The 11,390-nt window shown below is 45.8% G+C and overlaps 1 protein-coding gene across 1 annotated transcript in view; it reads left to right on the top strand.

The window, feature by feature from the left end:
- The first annotated feature begins 97 nt into the window (after positions 1-97).
- The window catches only part of ADGRG7 (adhesion G protein-coupled receptor G7), a 34,735-nt gene continuing 23,442 nt past the window's right edge, over positions 98-11,390 (top strand). The window contains 1 exon segment of the mRNA XM_080377680.1: positions 98-6,690. Within this exon segment, the coding sequence (XP_080233806.1) occupies positions 6,520-6,690 (171 nt within the window). The 5' untranslated portion in view covers positions 98-6,519.

Genomic DNA, 11,390 nt, shown 5'->3' with positions numbered 1-11,390 from the left:
AAAATGTAGCAGTTTATGGGGCAGGATGGGTGCGACAGGTAGGTTACTCTCACAGCCCACCCAGCCATCTGAATGAGTGGGACTTGAATTCAGGAAAGGTCAGTGCTGCCTGTTGAATTCCCTTGATTATACTGTTTAATTGTCATTTACAAAACAGGTGAAAACAAGCCTTTTTGAGGTCTGGGCAGTAGTTTCACAGATCCACGACAGCCAAATGTTATGGAAAAAGGAGGTCCCAGATTTGGATCTGGTCTCCTGTGTCATACGTGATGGACCAGCCAGCAAGCCAAGTAAACAGAACTGCATGAACAGAATCTGTTTGGCAAGCTTAATAATAAAAATATTTAGGATTTTGTTTGACTTTACTCCTTTTCTCCTTTAAAGAAAAGGAAACCCTTTTTCTGCTGTAAGATGAAAATGCGTTCTGAAAGAAAAACTGAGATCTGAAGAAATGCTAGCCAGTATAGATTTTGTCCTCTTCATATTTTTCACCAGTTTCTAACATTAAAACTAGGGGCTGTACCTGACAAAAAGGAGCTAATAATTTTGGCTACTCTCAGACTGCATTTTGGAGATAAATCGATTGTTCATTAAAGATTACAGTCCCATGGCTTGCTTTCATCATTCCATTTTTATACCATGTTGCTACATGTTTGACAGAGGTGGGGTGGGGGGGTTGTCAGCTATGGAGAACTGTGAGTGGGATGCACTCACCGGCATGTAAGAAAACTTCTGTATTTCTCCAGGTAAGGGAGAGAAAGTCAGTGCTTCCTAAATTCCCATTTCATCTGGTTGCTCACAAATCTGGAAGAGTTGCATAAGACTTCTGAAAATGACCAGTCCTAAACTTAAAAGAACCTAGAAGCAGCTTTACATAAACCAGTTGGGGAATCAACCAATTTGCATTAGAAAATCAAATGTACCAATGTCACTGTATCCCCTGGGGTTGTGGCAATCTCCAACCGCATCGCCAGCGTGAGTGCTTACTCCCAGGGCTGACGCCAAGGGAAAGCTGGTGACAGGCTACCTGCCCTGTCTCAGTCAGTCAGTCACGTAAAACGCACGTTTTGGCGTTTGATCCATGTAAGACAGAGCAGCTCCCACATGTGGCAGAAGCCTGGCTCACCTGGGAAGGTGGGGGTGACTTGGGACTTCATGCTGCCTTGCTGTTGGAGTGAGGCACAGGGGGAGACACTCATATGCACTATGGGCAGCCCAGTCTTGGGACAGTGTTGCCTGAAACCATGAGAGCTCACCCACTGTGGTCCGTGGGCTATGGAGGAGTTGGTAGCACAGAGGAAAGGTAACAAGGGATCAAGATGTCCTGGGAAAAAGAGCATCTCTGAGCTGGGAGCTTAAAGGCAAGGCTGCTCCTGCAGTTCCTGGGTCCCTGACCACGCTGCCAGGAGTGTCCACACTAACTAGCACTTTAGTCTGGACCAAGAAGGAGTTTTGGACCTCACCTGCTTGTCCTAACTGAAGTGCCAAGGTTTGCATCATGGACAGGAGTCAGAGCACAGGAGCTGGAGCCCCGTTACATGAAATGAATTTTGGTGGTGCTCTCCAGCACTGCACTTCATGTGCTGCAAGCACTAACAGGCATCTGCATCCCTGAGACAAAACCAGAGCCCCAAGATGCCTGTGGCATGGAACAGTTGTGCTGTGAGGTCTGCTCCTTCGGCAGAGGGACACACGGGCAGGGTAAGAACTGTCTGACAGGAGGGAAGGAGCCTATGGCAGTTTTATCATGAGGATAAATGGGTTAGATGTGGCTTTCTCTCATTTATGTTATCTGCATCTCTGTAAAGTTTATTAACTGTGGTATTTATTCTAAATTTTGGAAATAAATACTTTTTTTCCCTTGTATCTAAATCTAGCTTGAACTAAGAGAAAATTTGGCAGCACAGCATTGTCACAGCACTAGCAAACTAGTAGGCTGCAACGAAGTTTTTACCATCCCATTGCAGGTTAACTTCAATAAACAGCTCCCATGCCTTGCTCCGGCATAGCCATCAATCCCCCACAAGGTTTCCTAAGGTTCATCTACTGTCCATACTGTTTCCTCATCCTCTTCAGGCCAGTCCCTCTGCTGCATCCTTCTCCTTGTCTCTCCTACCTCCAGGGCACTCACTCTCCTCCCTCTGCTTCTTCCAGGTCTCTCAGCATTAGCTACTCCTCTTCCATATGGTCCTTAGAGCTATTTAACTATTTAGCAGGAACCAGCCACAGCTGCACCTTATCCACATCAGCCAACCCACCGCCCCTGAAGCCAGCCCACAGCTGTATATTGTTAATTAACCCAGCTTCATTTGTCTGCACAGCATTTCAATCCTACAGGTTCGTTCATCCTTAAGACTGAGGCACTAAAAAACTTTGGTGTATCCTGTACCTTAATGCCCTCCTCCCACACGGGTCAGTTCCTCTGAACTACAGCATCTGGGGTAGGAGTTACTGGTACAGAAGTTGGCGGAAGAAAACAGAATAGATTTTTATCCAAAAAGCCCTTCAGCATGTGCAGTAGTGGAAGCAAGCCTGACTCCTGAGGACTGCACAGCAGCACATATGTTCAAAGGGAGAAAGACAACTGGAAAACTGCAGGGCTCTTGCCTTTAAAATCTATTCTAGGTAAAATATGTGCTTGCTCAAAATATGTGGGAGTAACAGACATAATATTTGTCAAATAAGGCATAGCTTGTCCTCTGATGACTTTTTCAGAACAGTAGTTTAACCCTTTGCTATGTAATTGCTGTATTTCACGGATTTCTAGATTTGATGCACTTCTTAGAATGAAAATACATTTTAAAAGTTGCTGAAAAACATAATTATAAATACTACAGCATACTTTGTGATTTGATCCAGAAGGAATGCTCTCACATACAGACTGCTGCCATTTAATGACAAAATATTCTGCAGGGAATGATACCTAAGAGGGCAATGCCACAGCAAGGGCATGAAATCGGAGCAGGAATGGTTACGTCTGCTTGCTGTGGTTACCAGCAATTGCCTCTCTGAGGAGGAGGAAGAAGAAATGCAAAATAGAATGCAGATCTATACAGCTGAATAGCAAATAAGCAACTAGAAATCAGTCCCAGCACTGTAAGACTACGGGAGACGAAGGTGCATTCACGGTATATGGCATTCCAGTCTCCTCCAGCGTTATTTACCAGGGACAAGGTTCTCAGGCATACTCTGGGATTTTTATGGCTCCTGTGTGGCAGCCCCAGGAGCAGTGATGCCAATTTCCCACTCCCAATGGGAATGACAGCAGGCGTGAAAAGCTTGCACTGATTTGCTGGAATTTTACTGGTTTGTGACTCTGACAGCCAGATGCAGTTGACACATAAAAAAAAGTCAAAGATGGTGTTTACTGCTGGCACCATAAGTTTTTCAGGCTTGAAAACAAAAAAGAAAGGAAATAAGAAACATCTGGTTCTAATTAAGGCTTGAAAGAAATGGAAGAAAGCAGAAGAAACATATCTAGTCACTCAGGAATGGTTTTGTCCCCCTGCAGCTGCATCACATATACAAATTTGCAATAAGGTTTTATTTCAGTTTGATTATTCTATTATATAAACATGGTTTAACATTTTCATAAATAAAAGTATACTATCCTTTAGGCTGTACTTATTGATTTGTTTTTGTTTTGCCATCTGTTTCCTTATGCCATTTGTTTTTTCTTTAAGGTTTGTATGAAGTATTCATGTGAAGTTAGAAGTTCACAATCTTTTTTGCTCACAATCCTACTTCCATTTCCTAGCTGACAAACCGTCTTCCATGTGCAAAGCTGGGCTTGCAACCCAAGGTTTTGGACTCAGGGTGTTTTCTGTATCTAAACAACATGCTGCTCAAAGATGTCCATGATGTTGTTAGCTATGTAAAGGAATGAAGCAGGGATGTTGTTTCCATTGAACAGAAAGGGCAACGTCAGCAACCACAAGAATGAATTCTTATTGCACTCCTACTTTGTTTTTTAAAAACCTCTGCAAGTATGTGAAGCCCCTGCTGTCATCTAGCAGCGTTTCCGCTAGCAAAGGTCCCAGATCTGCGATTCAGAAGCTGGGTATGCTTTTAATATGCTGTAAACCTCCGACTTGGTGCTATATTGGATGTAGCTTAGCTTAATGTTGCTAAACTATCCTGCAACTCAGTCGCCCCACCTGCAAGGTGCGGGCTGCCCAACGCGCGCCGGGCTCTGCTGTGCTCTGGGCAAGCCCCGCGCAGGGACGGGCACCTTCGCTGTGCCTCGGACCCAGCTCTGAACGCTTGGCCCTTCCAGCCCAGAAGAGCAAACGTTTCGCTGCTTACGGCAAGGGTGCCAGGCATTCCCTGTGAGCCGCACCAGGAGATGTCTGGCTCCAGCCGAGCGCTGCGCTGGCTCACAGCCCCACAGCAGTGGGACAGCCGGCCACGCAGCCGCCAGGGCTAGTGGGCAACCCTGCCACTGCTTCCTCGCCCGCGGGGCGGCCGGCGGTGGGGCGGTGGGGACAGCCCTGCAGCTGTGCCACCCGGCCCCCACACGGCTGCTCTGGCCAGGCGAGGGGGCACCTCTGCCGCCCGGCCCACACAGCCCCATTTCTGCTCCCCAGGTGCAGAAAGCCTACCAGCGCCCGTGCAGCGCCCATTGGGGGGGGTGGGGGTGTTGCAGTTTGGCATTGTACTGAGTTAGGGGACTCAGACATCCCCTCTGTGCCAGGGAGACGGCTGTTTCCTCTCACCCTCGGACGCCCTCCTAGCCCCTGGCTACGGGCTACGTGCCACAGCCCCCTGCGCCCCCATCATGTCCCAGCGCTGGTCCCAGCGCTGAGCATCTCTTCCCTTCTCTGCTTTCTGTGCTAGTGACGGTGACCTAGAGAGGAAGGAGCTAGTCCAAGAGACGCGCCGGCGGGCAGGCTGACCTCTGGCCAGACAGAGCTGTGCCCAGGGGACAGCAAAAAGCCCGTCTGTCCCAGCGCCAGCCCTGCTGGGTGGCACAGCCTGGCTGGGATGGAAACCCCTGTGAGCAGGCTGGTAAGACCTCTGGCTGTCTGAAGAAGCATATTAACAATTTTGGAATTCCCACTTGTAAACGTAATCTTAATTATTTCAGCATTTCCTCAGTCTTTCCTGTGTCCTTAGGCGCTTTCCTCAATAGTGTCTCAATCACTGAAAATCAGGTGTTTGATATTTTCCATATAAATTTTTTGACTATTTTTATGAATATTTTGCAGATTGCCACCAATGAGATTAAACGTATACCTTATCCTACACATCTTTTTCCTTGACAAGAAGAAAAAGCATCTTAATGATCTATAAGGCATTAAAGAAAGAGCAGTATCTAGCAGTATCAGAGGTGTCTAGTGGCTAGACCATTGGGCCACATCCCAAGAGCCCTTTTTTTGACCGGATTTCTGTACACCCTTGGCATATCACATCAGGTTTTTGAACCCTGTTTCTACAACTGAGATGGAAGTGCTTTGATAATTAAAAAAGCCAGACAAACCTCCTTTCCCCACTAATGAAGAACACCATGTAAAAGCCAGGTACTGTTCCTACTGACATGCAGGGGATTCCTCCACTGATCACTAGTGATAAAAAAAGACAGTATTTATTCCTATTAGTTCTTTAAATAGCTCTATTTGTCTCTTCACTTTGACTGTAATATTAATTTCTTAGCTTTTAATTTGTCAGTGGGAGACATGCTAGCACACGGAAGAAGATGCTGATTTTGGCAGTTCTGGTGGTGCAACTTTTCTTTCTGCTTCACTTTTTGCTTGTGCCTTTTACCTGTTCTCTTTTTCTTCCTGACTCCTTTCTGGATGAATCAGATGTCCTGGGAAACCCAGATTTTATTCCCAGCTGTGCCAGTACCTGCTGAGTGACTACATTTATTGGTGGGGGCGCATAGAGGGGATGCAACAAGGCTCTGCACTGCCTGTCCAAATCATGCAGTATGGAAATGCCATTTACTTTCCTGAAAACGCGTGCCGAGTGCTGATGTAGGCCAGCCCTAATACAGTCAGCATTTCTATCTCCTTTCAGCACAAGGGGAATGTTGCTGCAGAGGACAGACCTCCTCCTCATCTTGCATGGCTCTGGCCCATGCCAGCCAGCATCCCCCAAACCACCTGCAGGTCTAGCTTGAGGATCGGAATCAGTTCCCAGGAGGCTATATATACATACACATATATAGATATATGGGGATGCCTTGCCTGGAGGGAAGAAAGTTTTGCTGGCATGCTCTGAGCTGTGCAGAGCACTCAAATCGCCGGCTCTAGCCCTCATCAGGTAAATGTATCTGGGTGTCTGAGCTGGGCCATTGCCCTAGAGCAAGTAGAAGACTTGTCATTTAACACCTTGATAACTGAAATGTTTTACTGGGTGGAAAATGATAGAATTAATGGTGTGCTACTCCACCAAAACTGTTTTTTTCAAGCGGAACAGAAAATGTTGAAGTTTTAGCAGTAAACAAGTAGTTATCCATCACAAAGTTATGAATGTGTAATACCATTTTATAGCAGAGCAGACAGTCTGCACCACAACATGCCTTCACTCCACTGGGACAGAGTGTTGGTTGGAGTTGCCTGTTATGTGGTAACCATGACCCTTTGGGTGCTGTGTATTTGGCAGCTTGTTCTCAGGTTTAGAGCAGGTAAGAAATATAATTCTACTCCATTTGAGCTCTATTTGAGCTCTTTGGGTTCTTTTTCCTTTCCTTAAGTATTTAAACACAAATGCTGATAAACATTAATACATCCATGCTGTGCGCTTCTTAGGTGTAAACATTTTTCTGCTATAAAACAGAATAGGATGAGAAAGAGTGTCTGGAGTATTTCCTTAAAACGTGTTTACACTGTACATGATTCCTTTCAAAGCTTTGAGAAATGTCTTGAAATTTTCTTACTCTTCCAGTAGAAATCTGATTTCTTTTTCAAAAGACAAAACTAAACCTCTAGCCAGTCTAGTAAATTATGTTTTAAAGAGGAAACATTTAGCTTTACATACATTTGTATGTTTGCATGCAAATAAGCAAAACATGCTGTACAGCACCTGTTCATGTTTTCGTTACAACCTGCATTATAGAAAAATTTATTGAAAGAATATTGCTTTGCATACTGGTAAAGAGATATTGGTTTGCGTATTCTATACCTGCAAATCAGGTCAATGCACCCTTGTAAGACACTTCTGTGTACAAACTTGGAGCAGAAAACTGGTCAGTGTTTCCTCTGAGCAAAATACTCACTATATTGAAATGATACAAAATCGTGCATGGACCTATATTCAAAATTTATAGAAAGAATCAGACCCTCCTGGCTGCTTGTCCAGCAGGAAGTCAGGTGTGACTGGATATGACTGGAGACCAGGAAGCCTAGGGAAAAGGTCACATGAGGACACATCAGTTTATATTTTCTTCAAGAGATTTGTCAGATGTTTGTAAGCAGGGAACATACCTAAGGCCAAGAAATGGCACATAAGTAAACAGTAATTATTTAACACACTTCAGTAATAATCTACCTTTGCTAATATGTGTATGCCAGCGCTTTGTTTGACTCGATGGAGCTAAACCCAGATGAGATGGGAGTTAACTCTCAGTGCAGCTTGGGGGTACCTCTGCTTATGCCTGGGATTTAGCAAACGAGCAAACGAGCTGCTAGGAACTGGATTTAAACTGCAGCTACTCAGGGGTGGAGAACACCTCCATGCCCACCCGAAGCATTGCCTGTTGTGCACAGTGGTAGTGTTTCTTCATTTCAACTTTAACCACGAGTATTAGCATTACCAGTTCCCATGATGTTTGATTAAAAAATCCCCAAGGGTTCATGACGACATAGTATTATGCAAAAACCTTCTAGTTTTAGTTTAAAAATGTATATGGTCAAAATCAATGTGATTCTTGAGGTGATTAATGTCTGCAAAACTTAAAAGTCAAAGACAAATAAAAAGTTGTTTTCTGAATCTTAAAATAAAACCAGAACAACTCCATGATTTTAAGTCAATGCCACAATTACTGCAGCCTGATGAGTTTTACTGTGTGTGGGGTAGGCATGACTGCATTAGTCAGCTCAGGAATTCGTATTTGTGAAAGACAGATTTCCCTCTGAAAAAAGAAAAAAACCCAAAACCTGCTTTACAATGGTACATGAGACCTTGAACAGTAGGTTAAGAAAAGTTACCAGCAAGCACTAAATAGAGCCACAGTTTCGACCAGCATTAACAGATCCTGCGAGCATCATGTCCCTGTTACAGAGGGACTCTTTTGGGCCAGGCAAAGGTAAGGCTGAAGCTCTGCTGCATGGGCAGCACGGCAGCTGTGTCTGCTGTGCCAGCTTCATGCTTTTCTGTTGTGTTTCTTTCAAAGGACTCCCAGCCCTGCCTTCCTTTTCACCTTTCCCTTTTCCTAACGCTCCTGCAGCTGAGGGGCAGTGCCCGCAGACCCCCACGCCAGCCCCACTGCGGAGCGTGCCCCAGCCGCCCCCTTGTTGCAGAATGGCTGTGTGATCACGGCCATGACTCCCTTAAAGATCTTTGTGAAACAAAGTTAGCGTAAGTTAGCTGAAGCAGGCCTTGCAGCTGTGCTGAGGCATGCTGATAAGGAAGCTGAGAAAGGCACTGACCTTGTGCCTAATGTTGTAAATAACTTTGAGGAATTCGGTAGACAAGAGAGGGAAAAAAAAATGTAGCTAGCTATCCGCAGAAACCGCAAGTAGGAGGACGTATGAAAATGTAACCCTTTAGAGCTTAGCCAATTAGCAGATGACTTGTAGGCATAATTAAATGGAACTGATTATAAGACATAATCGCGCCGTAATAAATCGAAGCTTGCTTTATCACTCACATTGAGTCGGCTGCTTGCTTCCCCTCGCTCGTCACCCCCTGACCCCCAGCAGGCAGCCCAGGCTCTGTGCATCCACACTAGTTCCACGGTCCCCTGTGCCAGATTATCCTGCTGGCACTGTCTGCCTGCCTGGCTGCTTCGGGCATGTGTCCACCAAGCAAGGCAGAGGCTCGGAGCTGTGCCACAGGTTCCCCAGAATTTTGTGGGTTCCCAATTCAAAGAAAGTGGGTGAGCCCGGGGTCACTCCTCTGCCTCTTGGCCCCATGTGCCACACACCTGCCTGGCAGGCGAGCAAATGCTGCTGGGCAATGGGGCAACAGCTGCCCCCCAGACACCCACCTCCCCCAGACACAGCCTCCTCCGCAGCTGCTTAGCTTGGGCCACCCAGAGCTCAGTTGCTGGAGTAGTTTTCCTTTCCTTTCTGTAAGATTTCCAACCGAGAGACAACGTGTTTTGCAAAGCTGATGGCTAGTGGAGACGTTACCCAGTGACAGATAGATGTTATTCCACTATCATCATAGACATCTGGCTGTGATGTGGCTGAGACAGCCTGAAACACAAATGCTAAATAGCAACAACATGAGCAAAAGCCAAGTGATGCGTGCCAAAAACAGAATTACCCCTGCCACATGGCACATCTCCTATAGTTTGCAATAATATTCCAGTTATATGAATCCCATTAAAAAGTAAGAAGTTGGGCAATCTTTTTAGTTTACAGTCAGAACATCAGAAATAGACAACAGCACATGTGTTCCTGACAGCCCTGTTTACTATTTAATTTTCTGGCTTTACTCTATTTGTCAGCACCGCAAAACACAGGCGCCGGCATTTGCCAGGTCCAACGGCAGTCCTCATCTCCAGTTTTCTGCATGATTTCAACGTACACACTGTGCCCAGCGCTCAGGTGCACACTTTCCACCATGAACCTTATGGGAAGGGATCCCAGCTCCATCCTTCACCTGGGGACTGGGTGAAATTGACCGTGAGGAAGCCTTGGCCGTGGACATCCCCCAGGTCTTAGGCTCATCTTTCAGAGCTTGAGGTCCATCAGCTCCTTCCCTGTTGAATTTTCTGCTGCAGAATACCCCTTAGCCACTCAAGATTTGCCAGTCTTTTTAAGAAAACTTAACATTTTCAGAGCTCACCAAATGCAGCAAATACCATGACGTATTCAGAAATTTCTAAGACTGCAATTTCTCGGCTATTGCTTATACTGTGCTTTTTTGTTCCCTGAAGCTGTGGCAGCCTACTTGGGACAAACCTGACAGTTTCTGCCAAAAGACGGAATAAAAATGGGCTTTTATCCTGGAGTGTGTGTAGAGGCTATGGCTGAGATTGGGGCATGGGTTTTATCTGCTTTACCCTATAATGTCTGTCTTAAACGAGAGTCCTCTGCTGTAGAAGAATGGCTGCAGAAGCATGGCCTTAGAATCTCTGAAGATCTGCACAATCCAGGCCTGGTATTAGAATAGGCCTGTAATCAGAACTGTGCTGAAGTTGCTGTGCTGAAGTTAACAAGAAAGGTAGCCTTGAGCTATTCTTGAATCCTGAGACCAAGTAATTATGTTGTGCCAACAGGCCGTGGCTGTAACAAGCTACAGCTGCTGGGAAAGCAGGTGCAGGGCCAAGAAAGATAGGGAGCGGTATGGGAAAATAAGGAGTAACAAACTACAAGGCTGAAGCACAGCAACACAATTAGCTACATGGATAGAATGCTTATTTTAGTCATGATAATTAGGGGTGTTAGAGACTACTAACCAATTATATTTCTGCTTTATGAATATGCATGTGTATCGGTTCTATATAAATAGTGTTAGAAACTAATAAAGTTGAGCAAGATGCATAACTCATATTGAGCGTCTTCTTGACTCCAGCGAACCCTTCTTCCAACACTCTGCCTGATTCTTGGATGCGTGAGTACCCTCGTCTTGTTACTGTCCTGGATCCCTCAGCACCTGCAGTCTGGGGACTTCTTGCTCTTGTGAAGTCCTGCCAAAGTAATCTGGGCTTTCACAGCTTTCACAGGTTCAACTTCTGGAGCTTCTGGAGCTTCCTGCTTGCCCAGCAGCTGCACAAAACTGCGTCTACCCACAGTGTTGTGGGAATGCAAATTCATGTCCGAAAGCTTTGACCCCACATCCACGCCATCTTGCCCACTAGGGGCAAGGAGGGACTGGTGACTGAGTGTATGGGTGAGCCTGTGGCTCAGGTATTTTTTAGTTGAAGCTCCAAATAAATCAAGTTTCTTTCTTTCCTTCATCAAATTACATAGACACATGCTTTTACATATGTGTTAATGAATCTATATCTATATCTATATCTTGGTTCTTGATTTATACAGGCACGATGGAATCTATGGTACCTCTGTGCTTCTGCCTCAGCGGCGGTGTCCGTCAGGATGGAGCCCATGCGTGCCCAGAGGAGTGGCTGGGATGTCTTTGTGAGACAGGGCAGTACAAGCCAGGCAGCATGGGCAGCCGGTGTCATTTCTGGGACATCCCCTGGTTTGGGAGGCCCCTGATCTTTCTCCCCTGCCCAGACCTGCTCAGCAGGGTTGGATCTGCTGGCAGTGATGTGG

This window comes from Falco punctatus (genome assembly GCF_963210335.1).
Source record: "Falco punctatus genome assembly, chromosome: 2".
Classification (NCBI taxonomy): domain Eukaryota; kingdom Metazoa; phylum Chordata; class Aves; order Falconiformes; family Falconidae; genus Falco; species Falco punctatus.
This window is presented reverse-complemented; position numbering and strand designations above follow the sequence as displayed.